Here is a 27,738-nt window from a genome sequence, read left to right as displayed (position 1 = left end):
TTTCTGGTGGAGAGAACTATTTAGATATAGCAAGTTGTTTAGAATCGCTGAATTGTTTTGCAAGTTATGACAGATAAAAGTATTGAAAATTGTTACCCTTTGTGGGTGATGTGCCAGGAGGGGTCTGCAGATGAATATCACCTTCACAACAGATATTGTGTTAACAAAAAAGTTTGTGTGTGACACATTTGATGAGAGTTGGACGCTTATTTCGCTTTCTTTTAGCGTTTTGTTTTTCAAAATTATGAACCCTATGTGGGGGAGGTACCAGAAGGTATGGACCAATCTCTACCATTTTTATAACAGATCTTGTTTTGATGGAAATATTTGAGATGTACCAAGTCTGAATGGAATCGGATGTTAATTTCGGGTTTTATGAGCTTCGTGGATATTCAATATTTTGACCCTTTGTGGGGGAGGTACCAGAAGGAGTGGACCGATACGTTCCATCTTCACAGCGGATCTTGTGGCAGTAGAAATAATGAGATGTGTGAAATATGAAGGGAATCGCATGCTTTTTTCGGTTCTTATGATAGTTTTGGTTATTCAAAATATTTACCCTTTGTGGGGGAAGTACCAGAAAGAGTGGTTCGATCTCTACCATCTTTATGACAGGTCTTGTATTGATAGAAATATTGAGATGTACCAAGTCTGAATGGAATCGGATGTTAATTTTGGGTTTTATAAGCTTCATTGGTATACAAATTTTTGACCCTTTTTGTGGCGGAGGTACCAGAAAGTGTGGATCTATATATTCCAAGTGCACACCAGACCTTGGGTTAATAAAAATATGGTGATGTGTGTAATTTGAAGAAGGCTCTAACATCAGTTTATAAGAGTTATAATTATTTAAAATTTTAACCCTTTGTGGGGGAGGTACTTGATGAAGTGGACCAATATTGTCCGTTTTTGCATCTAACCTAGCATTGATGCAAATATTTGAAGTTGAAGCAAAATCGGATTATCCTTTCGCTTTCTGTGCAGTAAAATAGTTTTTTTTTTTTTGAAATTTCGACCTTTGTGGGTGAGGTGCCAGAAGGAGTGGACCGATATTGCCCATCTTCGAACTCGATCTAAGTTTGACAATAATATTACGATGTACCAAGTTTGGACGAAATCGGATGCTCCCTTCGAGAGTTATCGTACGCACCAACCAGACAGACAGACGGACTGGCGGACGAACATCGCTAGATCGACTCCAAATGTCCTGAAACGGATTTGGTCCTAAGAGATCTAGGGTCTAAAACCGTTATTTCGATGAGCTACGTTTCGACCGTATACCCTCTCTAGCCATGTGGCAACGACAAATATAGCCAAATTCATATTCAAGTTCTGACTTGTCGTCGAAAAACCAAAATATCAAGCCGGTGTGTAATATCTCTCTTCTGATCTTCCTTTTTTAATAGAATTTATATAATTTATTCATTCCGAATTGAGTAAATATATAGGGTATAAAAGCGACTATAGGTCATTCCACTTTTATTTATTTAAAAGGTAATTTTATTCATTTATGCATTTCAAATTAAATTATGCTGCGAACGGATTTTGAATAAATTTATGATTGTTCAAAGAGTGGCCAATGACTGTATGTTACTAGACAGACAATAATTTTCATGAAATGTAAGGCATTGTTATGTGCGTGGTAATTTTGACAACAATCCAGATCTTCTGTTCTTGCATTGACCTTTTCGTATTGGTCGATAACTTCTACTACTCTCGGCAATATATCATGGTAATAGTATTGTATTATCCGTCCGATGTACAAGCACCTCATAATCCCATTGATACAACTTTTGAGGATTTTAATATGGAATTTTCTATAGCCCACCCTTTAATCTTTGCCATAAAATTCCACTAGATGTTATCCCGTGATTATATCAGACCCTAACCTTGTCACTCACTAGTTCCTCGCACGAGCTGACATTAAGTAATCTTTGACTCAAATTAACTCGACACAACAACTATCCATGACTAAGCTAACCTAGACATCACATATCGTAGACAGACAGACAATACACATCTCAATTTACAATCCACTGCAATTTCAGAATGCCAAAGCCACATAAAAATGCTGTTGGAGGGGGGAGGGACAGATTTGCAGTACCCCTTAAAAGTACAATGACTGATGGTGGATGGAGCGAACAATTGAGAAGCTGAACAGAATTGTATCTCTGTTTACATTCTAAATTCCGGTAGCCGGCAAACAGAATAGAGAAAAAATAAATAAACAATCGAGTGAGGGTGACAAGCTAAGGGAGAGAGAGTATAAGGGACAACAATAAAGAGAATGATCGATCAAGTGGGGGTGATGTACAAATTGAGAGTGGAAAAAAATAGAGGGGAATTCAGCAACATACGAATAAAAAGTTATTGCTGTTGATGTTCCGACAACATCAGCGTATGAGATATAGAAATTGTATACTATAACAAACACTGTTGTCAAATGGAGTAAGGACACTATCATTTCAAAAGGTTTTTATACCCTCAGCCATATGGCTGTATATCATTTGATACGGCCAAAGCGTGCCTCATCGAAATAACGGTTTAAGTTTATTTAGGTCTTTTTCAGGACATTTGGAGTAGATCTAGGGATGTCCCTCCCTCTGGCAAAGCTGTGTCTGTTCTGGAATTCAGAAATGCTTTGGAAAAGTTCAAGACGTCTATCAAACTTTGTTGGGGCACTAGTCATTGTAACATATCTGGCGAATCTGAGTCAGTAGATCTAGATATTGACAGCTCAGTGAAGCCGCTATTGTGTCACTTCTCCAAGTATTACTTAAGCACTACCTTAAGAGTGCTGGCTGATTGGAAGGGGATCTAATATCTCAAAAAAAAAAAAATATTGCCAGTGATCTCCGAACGGAGATCAACGTCACACATATCCTTAACGAAATCTGACCTAAAGCTTATGGTGGACCTAATTACAGGACACTGCAACATAAGGGCCATAACTTCAAAGTGGGGATGGAGCGCCGACACCGAATACTGGAGGCTCTATCAGGACGAAGAGGAAACTGAGACGGTGGAGCACTCACTCTGCCACTATCCAACTCTTAATGGAGTCAGACAGAGGCTACTGGGTAAGCAAAGTCTACCCAACTTGTTCTCTTTTTCTGAAACCGAGCCAGTTAGCCAGAAGTTAGCCAGAAGATTAAAATGGCTAAAGACAACACGCTGATCACAACGTGGATACGCTTTCACCCTCTTCGTTTCTTCCTCTTTCTTTTAACTTTCCCTTTTGCTATATTTTCTTATTTTACCCTAATTCCACATTGAACTTCTTTTCTAAATAGGATGAACAACATTGGCCAGCATCCGTTAACATAATCCTAGCAGGGAGACATGCCTTATCAAGAAATGCTTTTAGCAAAATTTTTGGGTAATGATGGGATCTATGTCTGCCAAATAGCTTCTTTCTCTTCAACTTCACATAGTCAAAAACACTGTTCTTGACTTCAGATAAGTAAAACTGCAATGGTCAATCAGTATGCCTCTCGCGATTCTTAGATCCGACCTACTAAGTGATAGAAAAGAGTTTGTTCTCTTTCTAGAGATTACCGGCCAGATGGCCTGGAACCGGTTTCCAAGTGTCATCTTCTTCCAAATTTTTCGGTGAGAGATTTGTTGACACAACTGACATAATATCGTATTGGTAGTTTTACAGTCAAGGTAGATCAATCGACTGGAAACAGCTTCAAGCTAATTCATCAAACACGTGATTACCCTCTATGTTGCTATGTCCTGGAATCCTCAAAATCTGGGTTTAAATATATAATTCCATGAAAGATTTCGATTACTTTTGAACAGTGTTGGCATTTTGTTTTGGATATCGTAATTATTTTGGTATTCCCTGCCTTACCCCCGGTAATTTTTTAGTTTTAATTCTTTGGTGGGAAAAAATTAGTCATCAAAATATGACCATTTGAAACCCCCCGTTTTGCATGACAGTATTTCTTAATACGCTGACATTTAAAGAAATGTCCCTTATTTAAGCAACACAAAGTGTAACAAATTCCCCAATTGTGGACGCTGCTACAATTATTATTATTATAATTGTTGTTGATAGTTGATAATATGCAGATCACGAGCCAAAGAAACACTGAAAAGGAAAAACAAAAAATACAAAAACTGCAACAAAATAACAGAGCCAACTACACCAACACTATAGTATTCTTATTGGGATGGTGTTAATGGTCTACGCCCTATGCCCCAAGACAACCCAGAAATGTGGTGAGTAGATATAAAAAGAAGTAGAAGAAGCAAGAAATGAAGAAAAAAAAAACAACGAAATGAGAAAAAATATAACCTAAACAAAGTAAAAGGAAAAAGTCCTAACAGGATTAGTTCTGTTTAGAAACGGTCATATTTGTGTCAGCACAAACAAAAGTTTGGTACGAGGACGTCGATCTTGTATTTCAACCCCTCTTTTGGAAGCACACACAAATACATCGACATAAGTACATAGAAATGTTTCGAAACGTTCTTGAAGAAACATACCCGCAAACGGATCAGCTTAAAGGAAACGTAAAAAAGATGAATCGACTGAAATGGGGTGGTCTTAAGAAATAGAAGAGCTGAAATTACAATTTGTTAAGGGAATGGCTAATTTATTAAAAAGTCGTTTAATTGTCAATAAGGAAAATACGGAAAATCCGCTGGCATGTTTCAAATTTTTGTAAATTATATGCCATAACCATATTCTCTGCCAATGTTGAATATGTCAATGTTCAACTGTACAGGGTGAGATAAAAAAAGTCAAACGCCATAGTTTTTACATTTTTTTTTTTTTTTGAAATTTCATTGAATGAAAGCAAAAAATGTCGGAAATAGAATCAAATTTTAGAATAAGTTTAGATTTGTTCGAATTGGTCACCTTTGGCACGAATTATTTCCTTCAAACGGCCAATGAAACCGTCACACGCTGTTACTCTGCGGCCCATTCCCGGCGAAGCGGTATTTTTTAGTGCCAACCTTGCTTTCCAAAATACTCCAGACAAAATAGTCCTACGGATTGGTATCCGGAGATTTTGGTGGCAATTGTGCGCTGGAATTGAAGCGAGGGGCCTTATTTTGTAACCATTCTTGGGTGGCGCGTGCTGAGTGCGATGGTGCTGAGCCCTGTTGGAATGTCCAAGGTCTTTGGCCAAAATGTTTGCGTGCCCAAGGCTTGAATACACCCCCCAGAATTTTTTCGCGATAATATTCGGCATTTATTCTGATGAGATGAGGGCTGTTATGGTGGCCTCTTTGACAAGTAAACACCATCATTTTGTTTGTTTACAAACTGCTGGACAACGAATGTTTTCTTATCGGAGAAAACCAAATTCGGCAGTTCACCACTTTCGGCCAAGCGAAGCAACTCTTCAGCTCTTTTGAGTCTATTTTCATTCTTTTGCGGTGTCATTTCATGCACTTTTTGGAATTTCAATGGCTTTACCCCGATCTCATTTTTCATCATTTTTCGATCAAGTCGCTTCTTTACTTTTCGAACCAGTTCTGATGATGTTGCTGTTTTCTTCTGTCCACTTCCTTGACGTCAGGCTACGCTACCACTATCACGGTAACGAGCGATGGCACGAGACACAAGAGATTTTTTCACATTTAAATGCTGGAGTGCTCTAACGATAGCCACTTGTGGTTTTCCAGCCAAATATAAAGAAATCACATTATCACGCTTGAATTCCATCACGAATAACTTTTTTTCTGAAAATTATCACCAAAATATTGTACCTTGTAAACAATATAATGAGCTGTTATTGAAATAATTTTAACAGCTATCGGACGATTGGCATAGAAATGACTGCAGTCTGAAGTTGGTTGCAGTTTTTTTGATCTCACCCTGTAGATGTCTCCAGATTTCTTTAAGATATACACTTCATCTTAACTTCAAATTAAGTCAAGCCTGTGAAAATTTCATTAATTGCATAACACCTGAGTATGTTACGAACTTTGACATGGATGAAGTGGGTACGACAAGTTGGAATTTATGACCTGGTGGCAAACCTCAATTCGTTCTGTTTATTTTAACAGATGATAACAGATTTATTCAGGTTGGTACTTTTTCACTGATGGGAGAAAATTATATACCTGTAGTCAGGCAAACGGGAAACATGGTATTGACTCATCTCATTTTTTGGCCTACTTTTTGAATTTTAAATTTTATGGCCTCCTTTTTAAATTTGAAATTGGTGTGTTGCTATGAATAATATGAAAATTGTATTGTTTTAACGGTGTTTAAACCTTGAACTTCCATTTATTATTCGCGTTTTTTGTTTATTTATAAACAAATGTAAATAAACAAAACAAACTTGTTGAAAATTTATTTATGGTAATTATGACGCACATTCAGAGACCAATAAGCAGACATTACACGATGGTAAGAAAAAGAAATATTTGGCAATTATTTTATCTGTTCAGGCAAAGTCTAATATAGTCCATTTAAAAATTATTATGGTGTCACTAACTTATTTTTGACTTTTTACTGCACTATTATTCTTCTCTTTCTTTTTCAAAAACGTCAACTCTAAATCGTCAACTCATGATTTTAATATATGTATGGATAAAATGGATAGTAACAATGCTCGCGAGCTTGGGTTATAAATTCTGTATCAGTACGTTTACATATATATGGGTTAAACCACTGGATTTGGATTAACATTGTCATATACATTACTTATACTTCAAATAAATCCTATCAAAGTGGGTTATCCCTACAAAAAGTTCTAACATAAACATGGCATATGACAGAGATTCAAAATCGGCTACACGATTTAAGATTAAAAATTCGTCTACAAGTTAAAATTATCTTCAATTAAGAATTTCGCCAAAAATTCCCAAAAGTGGTCTTGGCTTTTAAATGTGCACCTAGGATGGATTCGTAACCATTCCTAAGGGGCACTCAATGGAGAAATTTGTAAACAATGCACTTCTAGTTGCATCTGCCTGTGCCCAAATGACCAGTATGCATCACCTTAATGAGGAGATAAGTATACTGTCATTCGAATAGCATAAAGTATTGTTAACTAGGCTGGCGAGCAATCTGCCCTGTTATACCAGCTATCACAGAGTGATGGACACGACCGTCATTCGGATAACATAAAGTATTGTTAACTAGGCTGTTCCTGCTGGCGATCTTTCTGCCCTGTTATCCCAGCTATCACAAGGTGATGGAAGATCCACCTCCACGACACAACCGTCAGATGCTATCGTAAAGGCACCATAAATATTATTCATATCGGACGTCAAAAGGTTAATAGCGAATCATATTAAAAAAATTAATTATCAATGGGCGTTCTCAGAAGCCCATTTATTATACATGCAATGAAATCCTAGATCAATATCCTCCTGCAATATCGGAGCTGCAACTTTCTTTCTGCTTTAGTCCAACTTCGGTGGGGTATAGTAATATCCTCAATTCTTACAGGGAACGATTTCGATTTCTTTTGAACTCATGCTGGGTTGTTACGGTTTAGTAATATCTAATATCTAAAGGCTATCGCCTGTGGACAGACTCTAAACTGAACGAATAATGAAAAATTCGGTAAAAAATATTTTAATTCTGCACAAAGTTGGACTGCCGTTGACACAGATTTTAAATTTTTACCTAAAAAAGCTTTGGTAATCAAATTAAACTTTAATTTGGACAAGAAGTGCCGAAACTATAGAGTTCCATAAAGGCATCAGTAAATATAAACTTCCATGGTCACAAATTCGTACATTTTTGAGTGATCTGATATATTGGACATTCATTCCGAATTCCATATCCTTCCCAGAGCATATACTATCCCTTGCTATATGCAGATATATTATGCCTTCTGTATATTAGAAATTGTTCTTATTAGTAATGCTACTTCCATCTGAACTGAAGAAGAAACATCCAATACGTTTAGCTGTACTTGTCAACAAAGATTCTCAACTTACCTCTGTGGAATGCGTTATTTTGCTTATGGTTTTTTTGGTGGCCTTTTAATGCTTGTTTTTGCTTGAACTTATCAATAAATTTTGTTTTGCTGCGGTTGCTGTTTTTCTAAAAACTCAGGGTTTACGTCATAGATACCAAAATAAAATAACATCAAGAACCAAACATTGAACATTCCACTTACTCAAACCGGTCGGGTTGATCGGTAGAAGTCCCCGATTGTTTGTTAGTATGCGGCGATGCGACGAAAAAGGCAGTTATAATCTTATGGGGAATATTATTTGCAAAGGCCAGCAACAGAGGGGGATGATGGCAGTAAGATAAAGCCTTTTAGCCTAGGTTCGTTCGTTTAACAAATTGAAATTTAACAGTCAAATTATGTTGTTCCTTCTTTTGAGTTATTTGACTTTGAATTTTTTTGTTTGCATAACCAAAATACTGTGAGTGTTTTTTTTTTTTCTTATTTCCTTCAATGAGCCCTCTCTTCTGCTCCTTCGTTTTATATTTTGTTTCTCACACTCTCTGATGGAATGATAACGATTCTCGTGGATGTTTTATGGTTTTATGACACAAGTCATAAGCTTGTCTTGAATTCTTCTGCACCACACAAGAGAAAAATGAACACAACAAAACCAATGACAACATCAAATCCAAATCTGTGTTGTTATTACCGATGTTGCCTCCTTACTCTGTAGTAGTGGTAGATTTGATGCTTATGATGGTATTTGCCACAGCTTACACAAGGTATTTAAGCAACACAAAATTAAGAAAAAGAAAAATTATTGGAAAGAAAAAGTCAGTCAAAATGATGACTGTTGGTCGCGCTCTCTACACACTCAGCGAACACACTCAATCAGCCAGCCAGCCATTAAAAAAAAAAGACACCAACACTCGTTGTATTTGGCACAAGCAGCCTGTTTTTTTGTTTTATGTGTGAACAAAAACAAACAAAATTAAACAAACTTGATTCTACAACCAAGCTTCCATATAATTTAACAAAAAAAAAAAATGCGCTGTTTCAAGCGTTTCCAATATTTTTTTGGTTTCTTATCGAATAATTTATCAGCCAATGACACTTTTTTATTTTATTTCTTTGCAATTTTTTCGTTTTTTTTTTCTCCAACAACACCACACTCACACACACTTTCTTGCTTACTTTGTATATTTGCTGCTATATTTTATTGAACATATAACCCACTTGTTGATTTTGGGTTTTCTTGTTTTATTCTTATTCTATTGATTTTAATAAACAAAGTATTATATTTGTTTTCAAACAATCACTATTTTCAATACCTCGTTTACATTCGTTTTTTATAACTTTTTTCTTGCTACGTCTCGTCGTTGCGTTTTACTTTACTAAAAAAATGTGAGATTTTCAGATCTTTTGCGACAAAACTTTCCGTCGTGCTGCTTTGCGTGTATTTCTAGTATTTCTGTTATTTCGTTCAAATGTCAACACAGAGTTCATTCACAATTATCGCTGAGTGATCTAATTCCCCTCGATCATTCACAATGTTAACTGTGAATTATGGATTTTCACCACAATGACCACCATCAATTAATGGATAACGTGACGTAGCCCATGTAAATGGTTATTTGTACATTTCGGAGATATTTTATAATCTGCGCCTTTATACCATCGTTTACATACGAAAGTTATAAGCAGCCAGATATCTAATCTAATTTAAAAAATTTGTCATGTTTACATATCCGTTTGCCATCATGATAAAGTGCTCAAACGTGATGTGTAACTGTAGGTGTATCTGGTTACCCTACTTGTAACAATTGTTGCATATTGTTACTGGCTGTTGACTATTAACACAAAAGTTCTGCAAAAGATAGCGGTTCGAAATAGAAATTTTGACAGCTGTTTTACTGAGAGTTTCCAAATTTTTTCTAGACAAATTCCTTCTTGCAATCACTTGCAACTCTTCTTCTACCGGTTATTTATATTTGGGCAGAACAATTTAAAACATGTTTATTTTTGAAATCACAAGTCTAATTGTATTGTTTTTCGACTAATTTTTAATTTTTGCTAGATTTATTTATTTTTATAGCAGACGAATTGTTTTTTGCAAGTTTATGCAGGAACATTCCGTCAGCTTACTTTTCAGAGTTTTCTTGCAAAAAAGAATAAAATTACCTTACTCTCTCAGAAAGAAGTTGCTGAAGAATTTCTGCAGGAAAAGTATTTACATCAAAACTGTCAATTCTGTTATGACTTACCTTCGTTAATCACGAAATTTAGAGGCGTGAATGGAGAGTGCATTTCTATGTCAGGATTGAAGGATTTACCATTATTAATCTTAATCTATTATGATTTGACGAGTCTCACATCTAAATAATTAGAATAAATAACTTTTTGTAAAAAGGGAGTAAAAACTCATACCCTGAGAAATATAAGCATGGAACAATTTCCCGACTTGGGATGTGTATCAAATAAATTTCAAACATTTTTCCATTTCTCTCAATCATTATTTTTTATTTCTTACAGCATTAATTCTCATCAATTTTTGTTAAAATCTCACAGCCATCATCGGTAACCAAAATTGTGTGTTCGAATTGTGCACTCCTTGCACCATCCACACTCATAGCCGTCCAACCATCTTCTTGGATTTCAATATCAGGTCCACCCAACGTCAATATGGGTTCAATTGTAAATGTCATGCCAGTCTGCATGGTGCCGGGCACATTATTTTTGAAATGAAGTATTTCTGGTGGACCATGAAAATAACTGCCAATGCCATGACCAATAAATGCAGGAATTGTATTGAGTCCCGTTTGTTTGCAGAATTTTGCTATAAAATTTCCTATGGCTTTGAATTCGACCTGTGGCCGACACAATTGAATGCATTCATGTAAACATTCTTCGGTTTTTTCCACCAAATAGCGGCCTCTCTCGTCGACATCGCCAACCATAAAGGTTTTCGAACAATCTCCATGATAACCGTTGAGGAAAACCGTAATATCCACATTTATAATATCGCCATCATGCAGGGGACGATCGTCTGGTATGCCATGACAGGCAACATTATTTACCGAAGTGCAGGTTGATTTTGGAAAGCTGGCATAGCGCAGTGGTGAGGGATATGCATTCGCTGCGATGATACTATTATGAACAAATTCGTCAATTTCATCGGTAGTGACACCAACTTTAATAATATCCGTACAAGACTTCAGTACCTGGGCTGCTAACTTGCAACTGTTACGCATACATTCAATTTGCTGTTGATTCTTAATTTCCGGCTCGCCCAATGTAAAGCCGGGCGGCATTGGTTTATAGTAATAATCTGGCTTCACTATGTGCTCCGGCACCTCCCTCTCTTCGGAGACATTACCAATTTCCACTGTGTTGCAGGTGCCAAAATTTGGTTTGTTCTTACTGAAACGTTGCATAAAATGCCTTACGGAATACTGAAGCACTTTGTTTCTCATTTCTTTTTTTATTAAAAGAATCAAAAATCCCCAAGAAATCTATCTTCTTACGTGAACGTTGACTGGCCATTCACAATGGTTTGGTGTATTGGTGTAAAAGGAATTGTCGATAAAGATCAAGAAACAAAACAAAATCTACAAAATCTCCAAACACACCAAAGGGTAATAGGGGTTTTTAGATCGACAAAACTACAGGGGTTTGGAAATCGCAAATAGCCACATTTTTGAAGTAACAGCGGTTTCATAACCATTCACAATAAGTAATTAATTAGAAATAGCAGTTATAGTGCGTTTACAGTGTTGTAGGTTAATGTCATGGTAGAAGAATACAGGAACATATCGACACAGCTGCTGGGACAATGAAAGGTCAAACCGATTTTGGAGTTGAAAATCTTGAATGAAAAATCATTGAAATTTGTAAAAATTGTTGAAAAATACATATCATTACAACCTCCGATTTCCGTCGTATACGAAAAGATGTAAAAATCTACTTATTTTTGACAAAACATTTTAAAAATTTTTGACATATCAATTCTACCATGGTGTGTTCTATAGATCTGGTGTGTTTACATAGACCCATGGTAGAAGAATACAGGTAGATGCATCCATGAACAGATTGATTACTTTTGACAAAAAAAATCCGTAGTTTTTGTTCTATTGTGATTTCGTTTTCATTGAATTTCAAATCACAAAAATGTTTTTGACCGCACACTTGGTAATCAGATAGGTTTACTGGCCGAACGTATATGGGTTTTGGTTTGAAATTCAAATGGAGTGAAACCACAATAGAGCACAAACTATGTCAAATGTAGCCTTCTTGCCTGATCTTATTTAGGCCTTGAATCGGTGGTTCTTTCAGCTCGTCTTTAAAGATTAAGTTCGTCTATAAAGACTTTCTTTCCACATAGAATATAAAGATTCCCTCTCAGATCGTCGATAAAGACTCAACTTGTCTATGAACACTCCTTTTCAGTCCGTCTACAAAGATCCCTCATCTTTTTAGAAGTATCCCCTGATATTCGACGATTTCTGCATTCCAATCATTGTTCATCTGCAAACTCTATACGTAAGTCTGTCATATAAACTCCCAATTAGCACTGGTGCCTACGTTGAACAAGAAAATTAACATATTTTTTTTTTTAAATTTATAGTCTTCTGAAATTAATTGTAAAATTATAATTGCAAAATATTTAGTGAAATAAGTTCAATGTATTTATTTACATAAGTATGTACGCATGGGATTTGTAAATGAATTTTCGATATGAATATTCATAAAAAAAATAAACTGAAATGTTATTCATTAAATACTGTAAATGTGATAGTAATGATTGAAGGCCCGCTTCTCTTTGGATATTTTTCTTTCATTTGACAGTGGGCATTGGTGTTGTTTTCATTAAAAGGAAGCTGTTTGAGATCATCATTTGCTACCTTAAATAATTTTTTTCTATTATTTTATGTAATGCTTAAAGCTTATTTGCTACTATAATCCTAATAAAGTTTAGACCATATTTTATGCGACCTTGGCTCTCTTGTAATTTTTTCGATGAGTTGGCATCGATAAACATACGATAGTCAGTGCCGAGATTCTTTCTCGATGGTTTACAACTGAGGATTTTCCAATTTGAGGTTTCAATGCCTTTGTTTTGTTTTTCAATTAACGTGAGAATGGCAGACGTTGGTGGCACCGGTGGTGGAATCCACATTCTGGCAAAAATGCGCGGTGGCAAGTTGGAATAAGGTATAATTTCTAAATGGTTATAGGGCCAATTTTGACAGACATTTGCAATGTTAGTTTTTAAGAATTCTAGCGATTGACTGTTGCCGCATTTAATAATTTTTATTCCTCTAGACCAGTTTGCACCCTCAAATGATATACCCCGTTCAGTCCATTTATTGGAGGTCATTTCTCTTATTAACATTTCCTCGAGATTATACCATTTTTCATCGCTGATTCTCCCCTGAGGATTAGATCTATCAACTATTGCAACCTGTAACTCTGAACTGGGACAAATACTGCTGAGTCTTCTGTGTTTAATTTTTGCGGCAAACGATGCACTTGTGGTGGGAGATCCATAGTCTGTTATTATCTCTGCTCGAGCACTGGGATGCACTTTTTCAAACAATTCCACTCTTTTTCTATGTTTGTTTATTAGTTTCTTTTCCCTTTTCGATAATTGACTAATATCTTTGCCATCATATTTACTTAGAATTGCTATGGATTTCCTATAGTTATCCTGCTGAACGCGTACTACATTTGTTACAACAGACGATGCGCTATCAGAAATTGTTATAGCATCATCATTGTTAATATTTTGTTGAATGGCATCGTCGTATATTGTTGATAAACTTGATGCTTTGGACATCGACGACTGTGGCATTGCATGTACAAAGAAGACATGATACTCCTGAAAATAATCACAAAATGTGTCTTCTGAAGCTGTGTTACTCATTAGAATGATTTTCAAGTCCGGCCGAAAGGGTAAAATCTACAAAGCAATGCAAAACAAAAATTCATAAAATCTTAAGACTACTTAACTATTTACATACATTTCTCAAATTATCCATTAATTGATTATACTCCGGACACTGATCTTGTATATCGTCCAATATAACGCATGTGAAAGTTTTCAATAACGGATCGTTTTTGAATCTTCCAATTAAGATTTGTGCAGTACAGTATAAAATGTAACCTGTTTCCCGTGGCATGTTGCTGAAATAGAATTAATATAAATTAAAAATTAGTCATACAGAAATTGTATATTGAAAGGTCCTCTAGTTACCAAAATGCAAAGTGGAATCAGTTTTATTTAGTATGTAGATATGTGGTAATGTGTAGACATTTATCAACTATATTTGGATCATAACGTAGTTCTCAGCGCACTGATTACGTTTTGATCATTTATAAAGACAAACTTTTAATGGCAAATCAAGGCTCACATTATATCATTTATTGAGACTCATATCTGATTGATTAAAGTATCTAGGGGACTGCTAAAATTCACTTTTCGTAATCTATAAAGGCTGGTATCTGGTCACATTTAAAGACTTCTCTTCAATTCTTCTATAGAGTTCTTTGAGCTTGTCCATCTCACGTATGAAGAGAGAAATGTAAGAAGCTTAAAAATGTGATATATTCTTATGTCATTTGAAACACTACTAACTCCCCCACATAATGATTGCAACACTTACATTTCACCAGCAACTTGTAAACCAATTGAATTTCCCAATGATTCCAGCCGTTCGTAGGCTACATGCTCTGCCGCTGATGAGGCATTTGGCCTATCCGTTTGAACACAAGCAATTCGACATTCACTGCCACAATTATTGAAAATAAAATCATCCAAAACCATTTGGGGTATTTGGGTGGTTTTACCGCACGATTGCCCGCCAACTAACAGCACGACTTGATGGCGTCGTATGGCTTTTAAAATCTCCCGGCAATGCTGGATAACTGGCAAGCGACGACGTAATTCGAAAATTTCTTGAAATTCTTCGCATTTATTCTTTTCCAGGAGTTCCGATTTTAAGATCCAATTGTTTAAATAGCCTTCGTCCATCACCTCTAACGATGAGGAACAAACACTTGTAGCGCGTTCGCTGCGATTGCCATCAAAATATCTTTGATTTGAATACGAACATGATGGCGGTGCCACAAAGTCTGGATATGGATTACGGTTCATAGTTTTCTAAATTCAAATATCAGTTCCAATAGAAATTAAATCGATCTGAAGTTTGACAAAAATGAAATGGTAAATGAATGTTTCAATTGCCACTTCGCCATTTTACCTTTGTTTTTGACCGAACAAATTTAAAAGCGTTCCAAACGATATAATTGAGGGAGTCAAGAGAAAAGATCCAAATGAAAAATAGGCACAAAACAAAATAACGAAAGATGTTTGTTTGTTTACGAATGAATGCGATGCATAACGGTAGAGAAAAACGGTGTTTGCGAATAAGAATGGAAGAAACGCAATCAGCTGTAGGGTCCTGACGTTTTTATAATTTATCGATAATTTATTAGTTTGCGCATTTACACTAGACAATTACCCTTAAATCAGGGTTGTATTTGACCAAAAATAAAAAAATAAAAACAAATAAAATCCATATAATTATCAACTACACCTTGGAAAGCATCATAAGTTTGCAATTTTATCAAAATTATATATTTGACAACATGTCATTTCCAAAATGTTTATTTAGAAATCCATTATATGTACCTGATGACATAAGACATCGGCTGGCATCTTTGGAAATGAACAAAGGATCATACGGCCAAAATCGAACTAAGTCAATCTAAAACTAAAAGAAGACACAAGTCAATGACTTATGACAGTCAAAAAGCTCTTTATGTACTTCCACCCATGGTACAATGAAGAGAAGGTAGGTCAACTTTGAAAAAATTGCATGTATAGAGGTCTACCTATTTGGCTTGTAATGTCAGAATTAGTATCAAAACAATGAAAAATCAAACAACTTGTTGCATTTATTTTGAATAAATAATTGAAAACCGCGAAAACTGAATGAAAGGTCAACACTTCTTTTCAAAACCAGGTTCTATATATCTCTAAAGGATTATTTCGCTACAAAAACTCTAGATTTTGTCTATGCATACAATGAAATAAACATTTTGAAAACATCCGAATTTGAATGTTTTCTGAACAATTTTTTTGTTATTGAAAAGAAAACACATACATAAACAAATTAAGATGACATATTAAGCCAAGAAAATAAAAAAATTGAAATCATATGGTATCATAGCCCTACCTTGATATCATTGTACCATGCTTCCACCTTAAGCCAGTCAAATAAGCATTATAGGTGAGAATACCCTAAATACCCTTGGCATCATGGATAGACAAATTAATGTCAAATTATAAAGGGAAGCGACGGCAGAATTTGAGTGCGGCTCTGGCATCCCTTTATCATATGTCACAAAGTATGCCGTGCGAAGACTTCAAGCTGTTTATGTACTCTCACCTTAAGCGCTTTATGTATTCTCATCTTAAATGTTAGCTTTTTGTTGCTTATATAAAATAAACTTGGCAACCCTATTGATTATTTCGTTTACATAGCCATTCGTAAACAATTTAAATTCCTTTCTTACCTGGCGGACGCACGTTTCAATATTTATCCCGGATAATAGGAAAATGAATCGAAATCGGTTTCGCGGTCGTCGAGGTGGTGGTGGTGACGGCGATTATGGTGCAGGCCATAGTGGGCATGGAGGAGGCCGTGGTCGTGGAGGTGGTAGACCACCTGGTCTAAGTGGTCGAGAAATCGGAATGTATTATCGCAATCTTGGCATGAAAAAGAGAGATGAGGAGCAACGAACAGGCGGTATACGACTTAATCCCTCCGTAGATATTCCACCCGGAGTTCTCAGTCAGGTTCATAAATTCTTGGAAGCATTTGAACAACAAAATCAGGATGAGCAGGTTTGTCATGAGTTCCGAGAACATTTTCATAACCTGCTACATGTTAGCTTCGAAGAGTTTTTGGAAAAGGCCAAAGAGAACTTTGACTCGAAACCAAATCCAAATGAAGAACATAGTGAACGTCTGAAATTGGAGTTGGAAAGAAAAAATGAAAATGAAGAATATCTGAAAAAGTTGAAAATGCGCCAAAAATTACCTACCATGCAGCAGTCTGAGAATATTTTGAAGTCGATAAGAGAAAACCAAGTTGTATTGGTAGTGGGCAGTACGGGCTGTGGCAAAACAACGCAAATACCACAATTGATATTGGATGAAATGATTGCGGCCAATAAGGGCAATACATGTCGCATTGTATGCACCCAACCGAGAAGAATATCGGCAATATCAGTTGCCGAGCGAGTGGCTTATGAACGGCATGAATCGCTAGGCAGTTCTGTGGGCTATCAAATTCGATTGGAAAGGTGGGTATTTTACTGGAAACAGCTGGAAAGTAAAAGGATGGAATTTGTTTGTTTTAAGGTCCAATACCTTAGAAGATCCATTTTTTATTTATCAGTCCTCTGTAAAGTCATCCAAACTTTAACTAAAAAAATCTTCCATTCCTAATGTTCGCATAACTTTCTAATTGCCTCTTTTCTAGTCGCATGCCTCGAGACAATGGATCCATTTTATATTGCACCACCGGCATTTTGTTGCAGAAAATGCAAACAGACCCGCTGATGAGTGAATTGACCACAATAATATTGGACGAAATACACGAACGCAGTGTGGAAACGGATCTGCTGATGGGTCTTTTGAAAATTGTGAGTTTGAGAAATACATAAACTTCCCAGACTTTACTTTTTTTAAATTATTTCTTCATTACAGATACTCCCCTATCGTCCCGATTTAAAAGTGATATTAATGAGTGCCACCGTATCGGAGGAAACATTTTGCGAATATTTCAATAATTGTCACACTTTGTATATACATGGTACCTTATTTCCAGTAGAAGTTCTATATTTAGAGGATATATTACAAGAGACTGGTTATACAAATTTTCAAAATGATTGCCTAGCATCGGGAAAACCCCAAAGGGGTCACAATCCGCGGCGCAAGCATGAGAAACAAGTGTCGGAAAAGAATTTTCAATATACCCACATGATCGATTCGTATGTATCTGCAATGAAGGATAAATACGATAGACAAGTTATTGATACCTTGCGGCGATATTCCGATTCCGAGGGCTGTGCAAATTTGAATTTCTTAGAATTTTTAATATTTTATATTTGTGAACATAAACCGCCGGGAGCGATTTTAGTTTTTCTGCCGGGTTATGAACGGATCTCAAAGTTAAATGATCAACTACAGAGGCCCTCTAATCCGAGACATCAGCATTTGGCAGAGAAAATCCAAATATATCCTTTGCATTCGATGATGCCCACAGTGAATCAAAGAAACGTCTTTGAACCCGCGGCACCGGGTATGCGTAAGGTAATTTTATCCACCATTTTGGCCGAAACTTCAGTGACCATTGATGATGTGGTCTATGTTATAAATACAGGAAGAACCAAAGTCAATGACTATGATATAGAACAAAATATACAAACGTTACAAGAAGACTGGGTTAGCGTGGCAAATTCCAAACAACGCAAGGGTCGTGCTGGTCGTGTGCAGCCCGGTGTTTGTTATAATTTATTTACAAGGTAAAATTTTGGCAACCTTTCCTAGATAGATTTTTCAAAATAATATTTTTCTACAGAGTTAGAGAAAGGTCAATGTCTGAGATACCTGTACCGGAGATATTACGTACCAAATTAGAGTCCATAATATTGAATTTGAAACTGCTGCATATCAAAGAACCTTATGATTTTCTAAAAACATTGATAAATGTCCCCGACATTAGAGCCATAAATCATGGTCTCAAACTTTTGAAATGGTAAATTTAATATTATTTCCTATTACTAGATTTTTAAATACCAATTCAATGTTTTATTTCCATAAATTATTCCAGCATAGATGCCCTAGACAATGAATGTAATCTAACGCCCTTGGGTTTACATTTAGCCCGTTTACCCATCGATCCACAAATGGGGAAAATGATTTTAATGGCTGCCCTATTTCGTTGTTTGGATCCCATAACATCGGCAGCCGCAGGTATTTCATTCAAAAGTCCCTTCTACACACCCTTGGGTTTGGAGAAAAAGGTTGATAACATAAAACGTGATTTGGCACAAAATACCAAAAGTGATCACCTGTTAATTCACAATGTCATAAAAAGTTATCGCACAGCTTGTGATCAGGGGAGAGATATGAATTTTTGCTACAACAACTTCTTAAGTAAATCGACGGTATCACAAATTGAAAATATGAAAAAGCAATTTGCAGAAATTTTAAGGAATTCAAGGTGAAATTAAGCTATTTTGCAATTTTGATATTGATAATTTAAAACTTTTCCAAATAGTTTCTTAGAATTTGCCGATTGTTGTGCCAGAATTTCCAACACTAATTCGGATAATGTTCCCCTGCTAAGGGCCATAATTGCCTCGGGGCTTTATCCTAATTTGGCATTTTTAAGGTGAAAGAAAAATCGTTGTTTTTAAGCACCAATATTAAATTACTATCTTTGTCATTTAGAAAAGTAAAACGTGTTGGTCGCCATGTCCATGCCATACATAGTATGTCAACGCCTGTAGATCGTAAGGTCAACTTCCATCCATCTTCGGTAAATAGTGGAGAGGGTTCTTTCGATGCCAAGTAAGTGGAAATCCTTTTCTTCTAAAATCTGGACTAAAAAAAAATTCCTCATTTCTGTTTCCATTTCTTTAGCTATTTTGTTTATTTTCAAAAGCAAAAAACATCTAAAGTTTATCTTTTAGATGCCACCATGGTGTTTCCCATGGCCTTGCTGATATTTGGCGATGGTGTAAAACAAGGAGAGTTATCGCCTCATGAACCTTACATTAGTGTGGCGGATATATATTTGTAAGTCATTAACAACAAAAGTATATAAAATTTTCCTTTACTTAAATTCCTTAAATTTCTAGCTTCAAATGCGATAGAGAATCTTCTAATGTGATTTTAAAACTCCGACAACTTCTTGGTGTGCTGCTCAGAAAAAAGGCTATGCATCCCTCACCCATTGAACCCAATAGCAGTGATGAACAATTAATAAGGTATGGTCAAAGAAATGTTTTACAGAATGTCCCAAAATTAAAAGTAGGTTAAAAATGGGATTTTAATTTGGGGACAATCTTCAGAAGTCAGTTTGCTCTGATAAATGATATTTTATAAAGGACCTTAAAATTGTCATTCTACAGGCCTTCTTCCTATAGAAAACTGTTATGTGGTATTTCTAACTTATTGTAATTACAAATAAATGTTCTGTCTACAGGGTGAGATGAAAAAACTGCAACCAACTTCAAACTGCTGTCATGTCTCAGCCACTTGTACGACAGCTGTTAAAAAAATTATTTCAGTGACAGCTCATTATATTGTTTACAAGCATACAAAAGTATTTTGGTAAGAATATTCCAGAAAAAAAGTTATTCGTGATGGAATTCAAACGTGATTTCTTTATATTTGGCTGGAAAACCACAAGTGGCTGTCGTTAGAGCACTCCAGCATTTAAAAGTGAATAAATCATTTGTGTCTCGTTCCATCGCTCGTTGCCGTGATACTGGTAGCGTAGCCCGACGTTAAGAAAGTGGACGGAAGAAAACAGCAACATCAGCAGAAATGGCTCGAAAAGTAAAGAAGCGACTTGATCTAAACCCGCGTCGTAGTGGCCGTAAAATGCCTCGTGAGCTGAACATATCGCAATATTCCATTCGGCAAATATTGAAAAATGAGCGCGGGGTAAAGCCATTGAAATTGAAAAGTGCAAGAGCTTACACCGCAACAGAAATAACGTAGAGTCAAAAGAGCTAAAGAAAATGTGCGCCGGCAATGGTGATGGTGTGGGCCGCCATAACAGCCGATGGTCTCTCTCCGCTCGTATGAATCGATCAACAGAATAAATGCCGAATATTATTGCGAAAAATTTCTGGAGGGTGTATTAATAATGCCTTGGGCACGCAAACATTTTGGCCGCAGACCTTGGACATTCCAACAAGACTCAGCGCGCGCCACCCAAGAATGGTTACAAAATGAGGTTCCACGCTTCATTTCATTGACCACCAAAATCTCCGGATACCAATACGTTGGACTATTGGGTCTGGAGTATTTTGGAAAGCAAGGTTGGCAATAAAAAATACCAAATAGTCTATCACCTCAAACAAGCGCTTCGCCGGGAATGGGCTAAAATACCGCAGAGCAACATTCGGGCAGCGTGTGACGGTTTCATTGGCCATAATTCGTGCCAAAGATGACAAATTCCAACAAATCTAAACTTATCCTGATATTTGATGCTATTTCCGAGATTTTTTGCTTTCATTTGATAAAATTAAAAAAATGTAAAAATTATGGTGTTAGACTTTGTTGCAGTTTTTTTTTTATCTCACCCTGTATGTATGTCCTTGCATAAAGCTTCGCAGTATTAGAGGACCCCTTTAAAAATATTTTATCTTTAGAAAACCCATTTGATTTTAGAATATCGTTAAAAATTCTAGAAGTAATAGTTATTCTCTTCATTGAATTCTTATTGAAGCTTTTCTACTTATAGAAGATTCCCATGGTAGAACTCAAGATACAGTAGGAGCTCGTAAAGGGCTTTATATCTATAGGCCCTAAGCAGTTGATTTTACGCCTATATAAGTTTTGATAAAGGGCCTCTATATATACTGCAGAACTCAACTGTAGCAATTGCATAGAATTTATTATTTTTATATAATCCCTGCTGAAGGTATACCCTAATACCTGTTTTTGACATATCTTCAATTTATCTGTATTTTATATATTGTGTTTTATATTATATATGAAACAACATATCATTATTTTGCATATATAAAATGTCATAGTTTATTATTATATATTGTTAATCAATAACAATTATACATACACATGTTTTTGTTAAATAAAATGCTTCGTTGCGTTTTCATTTTAATTTTGTGTTTTTTTTTTTTGCAGAGCCATACACTTGCTACTTTCTTTGGATGATATGGGTGAACACGTTGATCAATATCCGACGGATGAGGAGGACGATGATGATTATACCGAAGATTACTAAAAGGAGCAGTGCTCCAATTTCAGTAGATATGTAATCCAGATTGGACTGCAAATAATGACTACAAAATACTGGATAACATGACCATTTTAATACAGATCCAATTATGTTTCAATGTTTTTGCTTTCTTTAATCGTCTTCTAACAAAGCGAAGGCATTACGCGATGTCGAGGCCTGTCCAGCAAGATAGGCATTTTCAGCAGCTTCATCGTCTTCATCGGCATTTGTTTCATCATTGGACGAACTATTTTCATCGGTTTCGTATGCACCTATAGTAAAAGAAATAAAATCAAATGAAATAAAGAATTAGCAAATCGAATAATCTTACTTACTCTCTGAGTTAACTGAAGATGTATCTTCATTATCTTGTATGTCTTCTTCCTTCTCATTTCCAGTTTCTGGTAGGTTTTGATATTTTTTAACTTCTTCCACATCGGGATGTTTGAGCCACATATCTTTTTGTTCGTTGAAATTGGGTGGATAGAATTGTAATATCAATTGCAGCTGTCCTGCCACACAAGATCTTAAAAGATGATTGGCTGCCCTATAGCGATCTGGCCTCGCGGATTTGGCCACTATGAAGCCACGCTTAAAGGCCCATGCATCTGAAATGGCCACGGGCGACCATTCATCATAGTCCTCGGGCAAGTGAATTTTTAAAATTTTCGGCAGATCCAAGTGTTCGGCCATTAGCTGGATGGAACGATAGGGAACTTGCAACTGTGAAATGGGGAAACTACCCAAAAGAACTTGCAAGTATTTTGATGTCGACGAAGGGAATACCAAACCCGGACAATCACAAAGTCGTACCAAATTGGTTAAAAATATAGTTTGGAAATGTTTAGTATGACCTGGGGTGCGGCTAACACTGACAACTTTACGACCCTTGAGGGCATTAATTAGTGAAGATTTACCCACATTGGGAAAACCTACACAGCCTAGGGTCAGTATGCCTTTGTAATATTTTTCACGTTTCCTTCCGTCACTTTCGTGGGGCATTGTACTTTCGGCTTCGTCCACAGTTTTCTCCACCACTGTTTCGTTTTCAGTTTCCAAAAATGCATTATCCGTTTCCATATCTTCAAGTATCTTTTGCTCCCAGCCGGTAAGATCAACCTCGGATTGTACAATTTTTTGGCATTCCTTAAAGATATTGTGAACACCTTCTATGCCACGTTTGTAATTTAAACGGCGGCTTTGTTGGGTACCTAAAGGAAAGCAAGTCGCTTATTTGTAAGACAAGCCCGCTTCCATTTATCACTTACCCTTTTTAGATTGTTGGGGATTTGAGGCGAATATAACAACTGGCAAGCCGGGATAGGTTTCTCTGAAGTATGAGCGCCAGGCCACCACCACTTCAGGTGCCACCAAATCCACCTTGTTTAGAACCAGAATGGCATGTTTGCCAATCTTGTTCACAATGTAGTCGTACAAGGATGGTGGAAACATCAAGGTCTAAAAGTATACATTGTTATTTCAAAATATGTGGGATAAGTACCTCCCAACCATTTTAACTTACCGAATAACGAACATCGACAATGATCAATAGAATATCTGACAGTTCCAATACACGCCACAATTGGCGCCATGTTTCCAAATTCAATTCGAATAGAGACAACTCCTTGTTCTCTTCCTTTTGGCGTTTTTGCAATTGCTCGACATATTCCTTAAAAACAAAAGACACGTCCAATGAAAATCCCAAAGGATATTCTCTCTTCACCTACCCTGAAATATTTATTTTCATTACGATCCAAGGTGGCTTTATCCATATCATAATTCCATTCTGGTCTTATTGGAAAATCATAACCATCATAAAAACTTGCATCAATTTCCCGTTGCTTTGGAGTGGCTGGAGCATAGGGCTTTAATCCTTCCAATTTTAAACGCTCCATTTCCTTTTTGGATTCCTGGTAGAAACACAAATTATAACGATTTGCATTTCGATTACCACCACCACCGGATCCTTGGGAACGCATCATCAGTTTGCGTACGGTTAATTCATTGTCCTCTGTTGTTTCACCATCATCGCTGCGGGTACGCAAATATTTTTGCGAGCCTATAGATTTGAAGAAAGCACAATAACAAGTCAATTGTCTATTACGAGTGACTTCATTTGCGGCATTTCAATGCCTTCTCACCTTTTAATTGACGTTTTTGCAGCAATTGATCTTTCTTCTTTTTGCCACTGTATGGAACTTTGCGACGAGCTTGTGGCATCTTTTTTGCTGTTTTACCTTTTGAGACGGGTTAATTACTTGAAAATTGAGGAATTTTACAAAAATGTCTGGAATTCTCCTTTCGGAAGACACCCCAAATGTGAATGTGTACGAATGAGGACAAAGCAAAGTGCGAAAATTATAATTTTGACAAAGAAGTGGGAAAATGCAAAAAACAGCTGTTTTGGTGCTCTCCGGAGCCTCCCGATAGAAAGAAAGGCGTAAGAATTGCATGCCATGTTGATTGTTATTGCAATTTTCGAATTATGAAATCTGCGACGATATTCACGTCGTGCTAAAGTCACTTTATTGGTCAAATAAATAGTCACATATATTCCGCGTTCTGGAGCAGGGCCTCAATTTTTGTTCTATGAAAAGTTTTTATAAAGAGAAGTAATGTCAAATGAAAAATTTTATTAAGGAAATATTTTTTATTTCATATTTTCATAGAACAAGAATCCAGCCCCAGAACCCACATTAGGGGCCAATCGTATTTACCCAGCTTGTTTTTTGAAAAAATCACTTTGGTGAGTCTTCTTCGAGTCCTTTTGGTGACCAAAAAATTATTAAATGACTTTTATGATCGAAAAGCGATTCGAAAATGACTATCTCTAATGAGTGAAAAGAGATCAGTTTAATATACAACAACAAAATGTAGGGGAATCACAAATTAATCATTGAGATGTGCAAAATGCGACCATTTTTCTGTTATTTATTATCGTATTGCGATCATCTAGAGATTGAAAAATAATTAGTCTTAAAAAGATCTGGCAGCTGTTTGAAAAGTGATCAAAATTGTGTATTTTTTTTAACCCTCTGCAACTGACGTATGGTCTGACAGACCCCGCAAAGAGAACAATCGTTCGTAACTTTGTAAAATAACAAGTTACGATCTCTACGCTCTCGTTACCTTTTCTATTCATGCTCCTACGTCGCTCAGTGTGAAAAGAGCAATCGTTTACTGTTGTAGATAAATAAGGCCAAGAAGGCGCCAGTCAAAAATTTGAGCATGGGAAATCGGTTTAAAAATGAGGTCTGCTAGACCCCATGTCAGTCACATTGTTACAATTAGACCACGTCAGTTGCAGAGGGTTAATAATATTTTGCACAGATAAGTGCATAAATGCTGCTTGTTTTGTTATGCAAGGGTCATTTTGTTTCTTGACTATCAAAAAGTTGAATTACTGTTCATTTATAAAAAGTGCACGGAGGCATGGTACAATCATGGTACAATGAATTCAAGGTAGGCTAACTTTGAAAAAATTGCAAGTATAGAGGTCTACCTGTTTGGCTTGTAATGTCAGAATTACTATCAAAACAATAACAAGTTAAAAAGCTGTAAGTTCGGCCGGGCCGAACTTTTAATACCCTCCACCATTTGGTACAAATTTGGTAATTTCCAAAAAAAACCGTTAAAAATTCTGTTAAAATCTTAAAAATACCGAATGCTTATACGACGTCGTGGGCCTGCATAGGCAACTTTTGTCATAAATTATTACAATATTTAAATGCGAAACTTGAAGAAAAATCTGTTTATAATGTAGCTAATCGTCAAAATACCGAATATGGGGGGTACCGTTATATGGGGGCTATACGAAGACGTGGACCTGCACAGACAATTTTCTGGCATGGGCTGAAGTATCCATTACGAACTTCACATGCGAAATTTGAAAGAATCCCTGTAAATAATGGCGCTAAAATCATCAAAATACCGAATATCGGGGGGTACCGTTATATGGGGGCCATATGAAGACGTGGACCTGCACAGATAATTTTCTGTCTTAGGCTGTAGTATCCATTACGAACTTCAAATACCAAATTTGAAATAATTCCGGTGAATAATGTCGCTAAAATCATCAAAATACCGAATATCGGGAGGTACCGTTATATAGGGGCTATATGATAACTTGGACCTACATGGCCCATTTACGAACTTAACCTGCCTACTGGGAAAATATACATGTGTGCAAAATTTTAGCCTTCTATCTCAATTTGTTCGAAAGATAGCGTGATTACAACAGACAGACAGACAGACGGACAGACAGACAGACAGACAGACACACAGACAGACAGACGGACATGGCTAAATCGTCTTAGAATTTTACGCTGATCAAGAATATATGTACTTTGTTGGGTCTGACGTGAGTATTTCGAGGAGTTACAAACGGAATGACAATATTAATATACCCTCCATAGTATGGTGGAGGGTATAAAAAACAAAAAACTTGTTGCATTGATTTTGAATAAATAATTTAAAATTGCGAAAACTGAATGAAAGGTCAAAATTTCTTTTCAAAATCATGTTCTATATATCTCTTATGGTTTATTTCGCGACAAAAACTGTAGACTTTGTCGATGCATACGTTGCAATAAGCATTTTGAAAACACCCGAATTTGAATATTTTCTGAACAATTTTTTTTTATTATTGAAAAGAATACGCACACATGAACAAATGAAGTTGACATATTAAGCCAGAAAAATAAAAAAATTGAAATCATATGGTAGTTCTGCCCTACCTTGAATTCATTGTACCATGGTTGGTATGATAAATAGCTCAATAAGAATTGTGCCATGGTATGATCTACTTCACTTAAATTCGCAAAATAACTTTTTTGTTAGGGGAGCTCTACTACCCAGTCAGCATTTTTTGAAATTTTTAATCATATTCGAGTTTTTTTTTGATCCGGTTGCGCGATTAAAAAGCTGGAATATGAGCGCATTTTCTGATCATAAAAGACTCAGTTGTCGGGAGAAAAACGTGAACCCCCGCGACTCTTCTAAATAAATCACATATGAGTCTTCCTCTAGATTGGTTAAGAGTCTTTTTCGACCATTTTCTGATCGTTCTACGTGAATCTGTGAATCTATTTCGAGTCCTTTTTAAGTCATTTTTTGATCATTTATGAGTCTTAAGTGAGTTATTTATTAGTCTTTTAAGTGTCATATATCACTCATATGTATATTTATTTAGGAGTCTTTTATGAGTCCCCTTTGTCTTAAATTCGAGTCATTTATGAGTGTTTACGATTCTACGAATCACGTACGTAATTTCTAAATATTCGGATGTACCGTAGAAAAAGAATTTAATTATATATGTTCATATAAAAATTTATTTAAAATATTAAATATAGGTTAACGATAACGTATAGCTCCCATATAACGGTACCCCGCGATATTCGGTATTTTGATGATTTTAGCCACATTTTCCAATCGTGTTGTCTGAAAATCCACACACGGAGTTCCTTGTGAGTACTTTACACGCAGACATAGATTTGTCTTTTAGGTCCACAATATCGTATATCCTCCCATATATCGGCACCTTCCTATATAAGATATTTTAAAGATTTTAAAAGAATTTTTATTGGATTTTATTTTTTTGAAAATTTTCTAATTCGTTCCAAATGGTGGAGGGTATTCAAAGTTCGGCCCGGCCGAACTTATTGCTTTTTTACTTGTTTTGTTATAAAGTGTCTAGTTTTACCATTTAGAAGAAGTTAATGAAGTTGGAAGAGTTTTAAGAGGCATGAACCTTATAGAAGCAGAAATTAGAAATAGAATGATATTATAAACTATGAATTAACTTCTTTACA

At 36.1% G+C, this 27,738-nt stretch overlaps 5 protein-coding genes across 8 annotated transcripts in view; 1 reads left to right on the top strand and 4 right to left on the bottom strand.

Annotated features, from left to right (window-relative positions):
• Positions 1-9,372, bottom strand: part of LOC101889879 (protein diaphanous) — a 51,003-nt gene extending 41,631 nt beyond the window's left edge. Inside the window, exon 1 of one of the 3 annotated variants that reach the window (XM_059131338.1) lies at positions 9,212-9,372. The gene's annotated coding sequence lies outside the window, so the exon portion shown is untranslated. Of the gene's footprint in view, positions 1-7,920; positions 8,050-9,074 lie in introns of those variants that run through there. The other 2 variants (XM_059131339.1, XM_059131340.1) reach the window with 2 other exon arrangements.
• Positions 9,373-10,387: 1,015 nt separating this feature from the next.
• Positions 10,388-11,491, bottom strand: LOC131806712 (methionine aminopeptidase 1D, mitochondrial-like). Its single transcript, XM_059131322.1, has one exon. It carries the CDS (start codon positions 11,351-11,353, stop codon positions 10,415-10,417), a length of 939 nt encoding a protein of 312 aa, XP_058987305.1. The 5' UTR covers positions 11,354-11,491; the 3' UTR covers positions 10,388-10,414.
• A 1,051-nt stretch (positions 11,492-12,542) lies between these two features.
• Positions 12,543-15,272, bottom strand: LOC101898799 (dosage compensation regulator). Of its 2 annotated transcripts, XM_020038710.2 has the most exons (4): positions 15,140-15,272; positions 14,543-15,078; positions 13,901-14,063; positions 12,543-13,839 (listed from the first exon to the last, which is right to left on the bottom strand). In XM_020038710.2, the coding sequence occupies exons 2-4, from the start codon at positions 15,031-15,033 to the stop codon at positions 12,817-12,819; spliced, it is 1,677 nt and encodes a 558-aa protein (XP_019894269.1). In that variant the 5' UTR covers positions 15,034-15,078; positions 15,140-15,272; the 3' UTR covers positions 12,543-12,816. The 2 variants fall into 2 exon arrangements, with proteins under 2 accessions (XP_019894269.1, XP_058987351.1); XM_059131368.1 differs by lacking the exon at positions 15,140-15,272 and having other exon boundaries at positions 14,543-15,133.
• Positions 15,273-16,443: 1,171 nt separating this feature from the next.
• On the top strand, positions 16,444-22,275 carry LOC131806720 (ATP-dependent DNA/RNA helicase DHX36-like). Its single transcript, XM_059131332.1, has 10 exons — positions 16,444-17,249; positions 17,429-17,591; positions 17,656-18,473; positions 18,530-18,706; positions 18,782-19,174; positions 19,232-19,345; positions 19,405-19,524; positions 19,597-19,752; positions 19,815-19,943; positions 21,835-22,275. The coding sequence occupies exons 1-10, from the start codon at positions 16,501-16,503 to the stop codon at positions 21,932-21,934; spliced, it is 2,919 nt and encodes a 972-aa protein (XP_058987315.1). The 5' UTR covers positions 16,444-16,500; the 3' UTR covers positions 21,935-22,275.
• Positions 21,806-24,277, bottom strand: LOC101898622 (guanine nucleotide-binding protein-like 1). Its single transcript, XM_059131333.1, has 6 exons — positions 24,070-24,277; positions 23,656-23,987; positions 23,451-23,597; positions 23,197-23,386; positions 22,264-23,139; positions 21,806-22,200 (listed from the first exon to the last, which is right to left on the bottom strand). The coding sequence occupies exons 1-6, from the start codon at positions 24,146-24,148 to the stop codon at positions 22,061-22,063; spliced, it is 1,764 nt and encodes a 587-aa protein (XP_058987316.1). The 5' UTR covers positions 24,149-24,277; the 3' UTR covers positions 21,806-22,060.
• Positions 24,278-27,738: the final 3,461 nt, after the last annotated feature.

Source organism: Musca domestica, unplaced genomic scaffold (genome assembly GCF_030504385.1).
Source record: "Musca domestica strain aabys unplaced genomic scaffold, Musca_domestica.polishedcontigs.V.1.1 85, whole genome shotgun sequence".
NCBI classification, from domain to species: domain Eukaryota; kingdom Metazoa; phylum Arthropoda; class Insecta; order Diptera; family Muscidae; genus Musca; species Musca domestica.
This window is presented reverse-complemented; position numbering and strand designations above follow the sequence as displayed.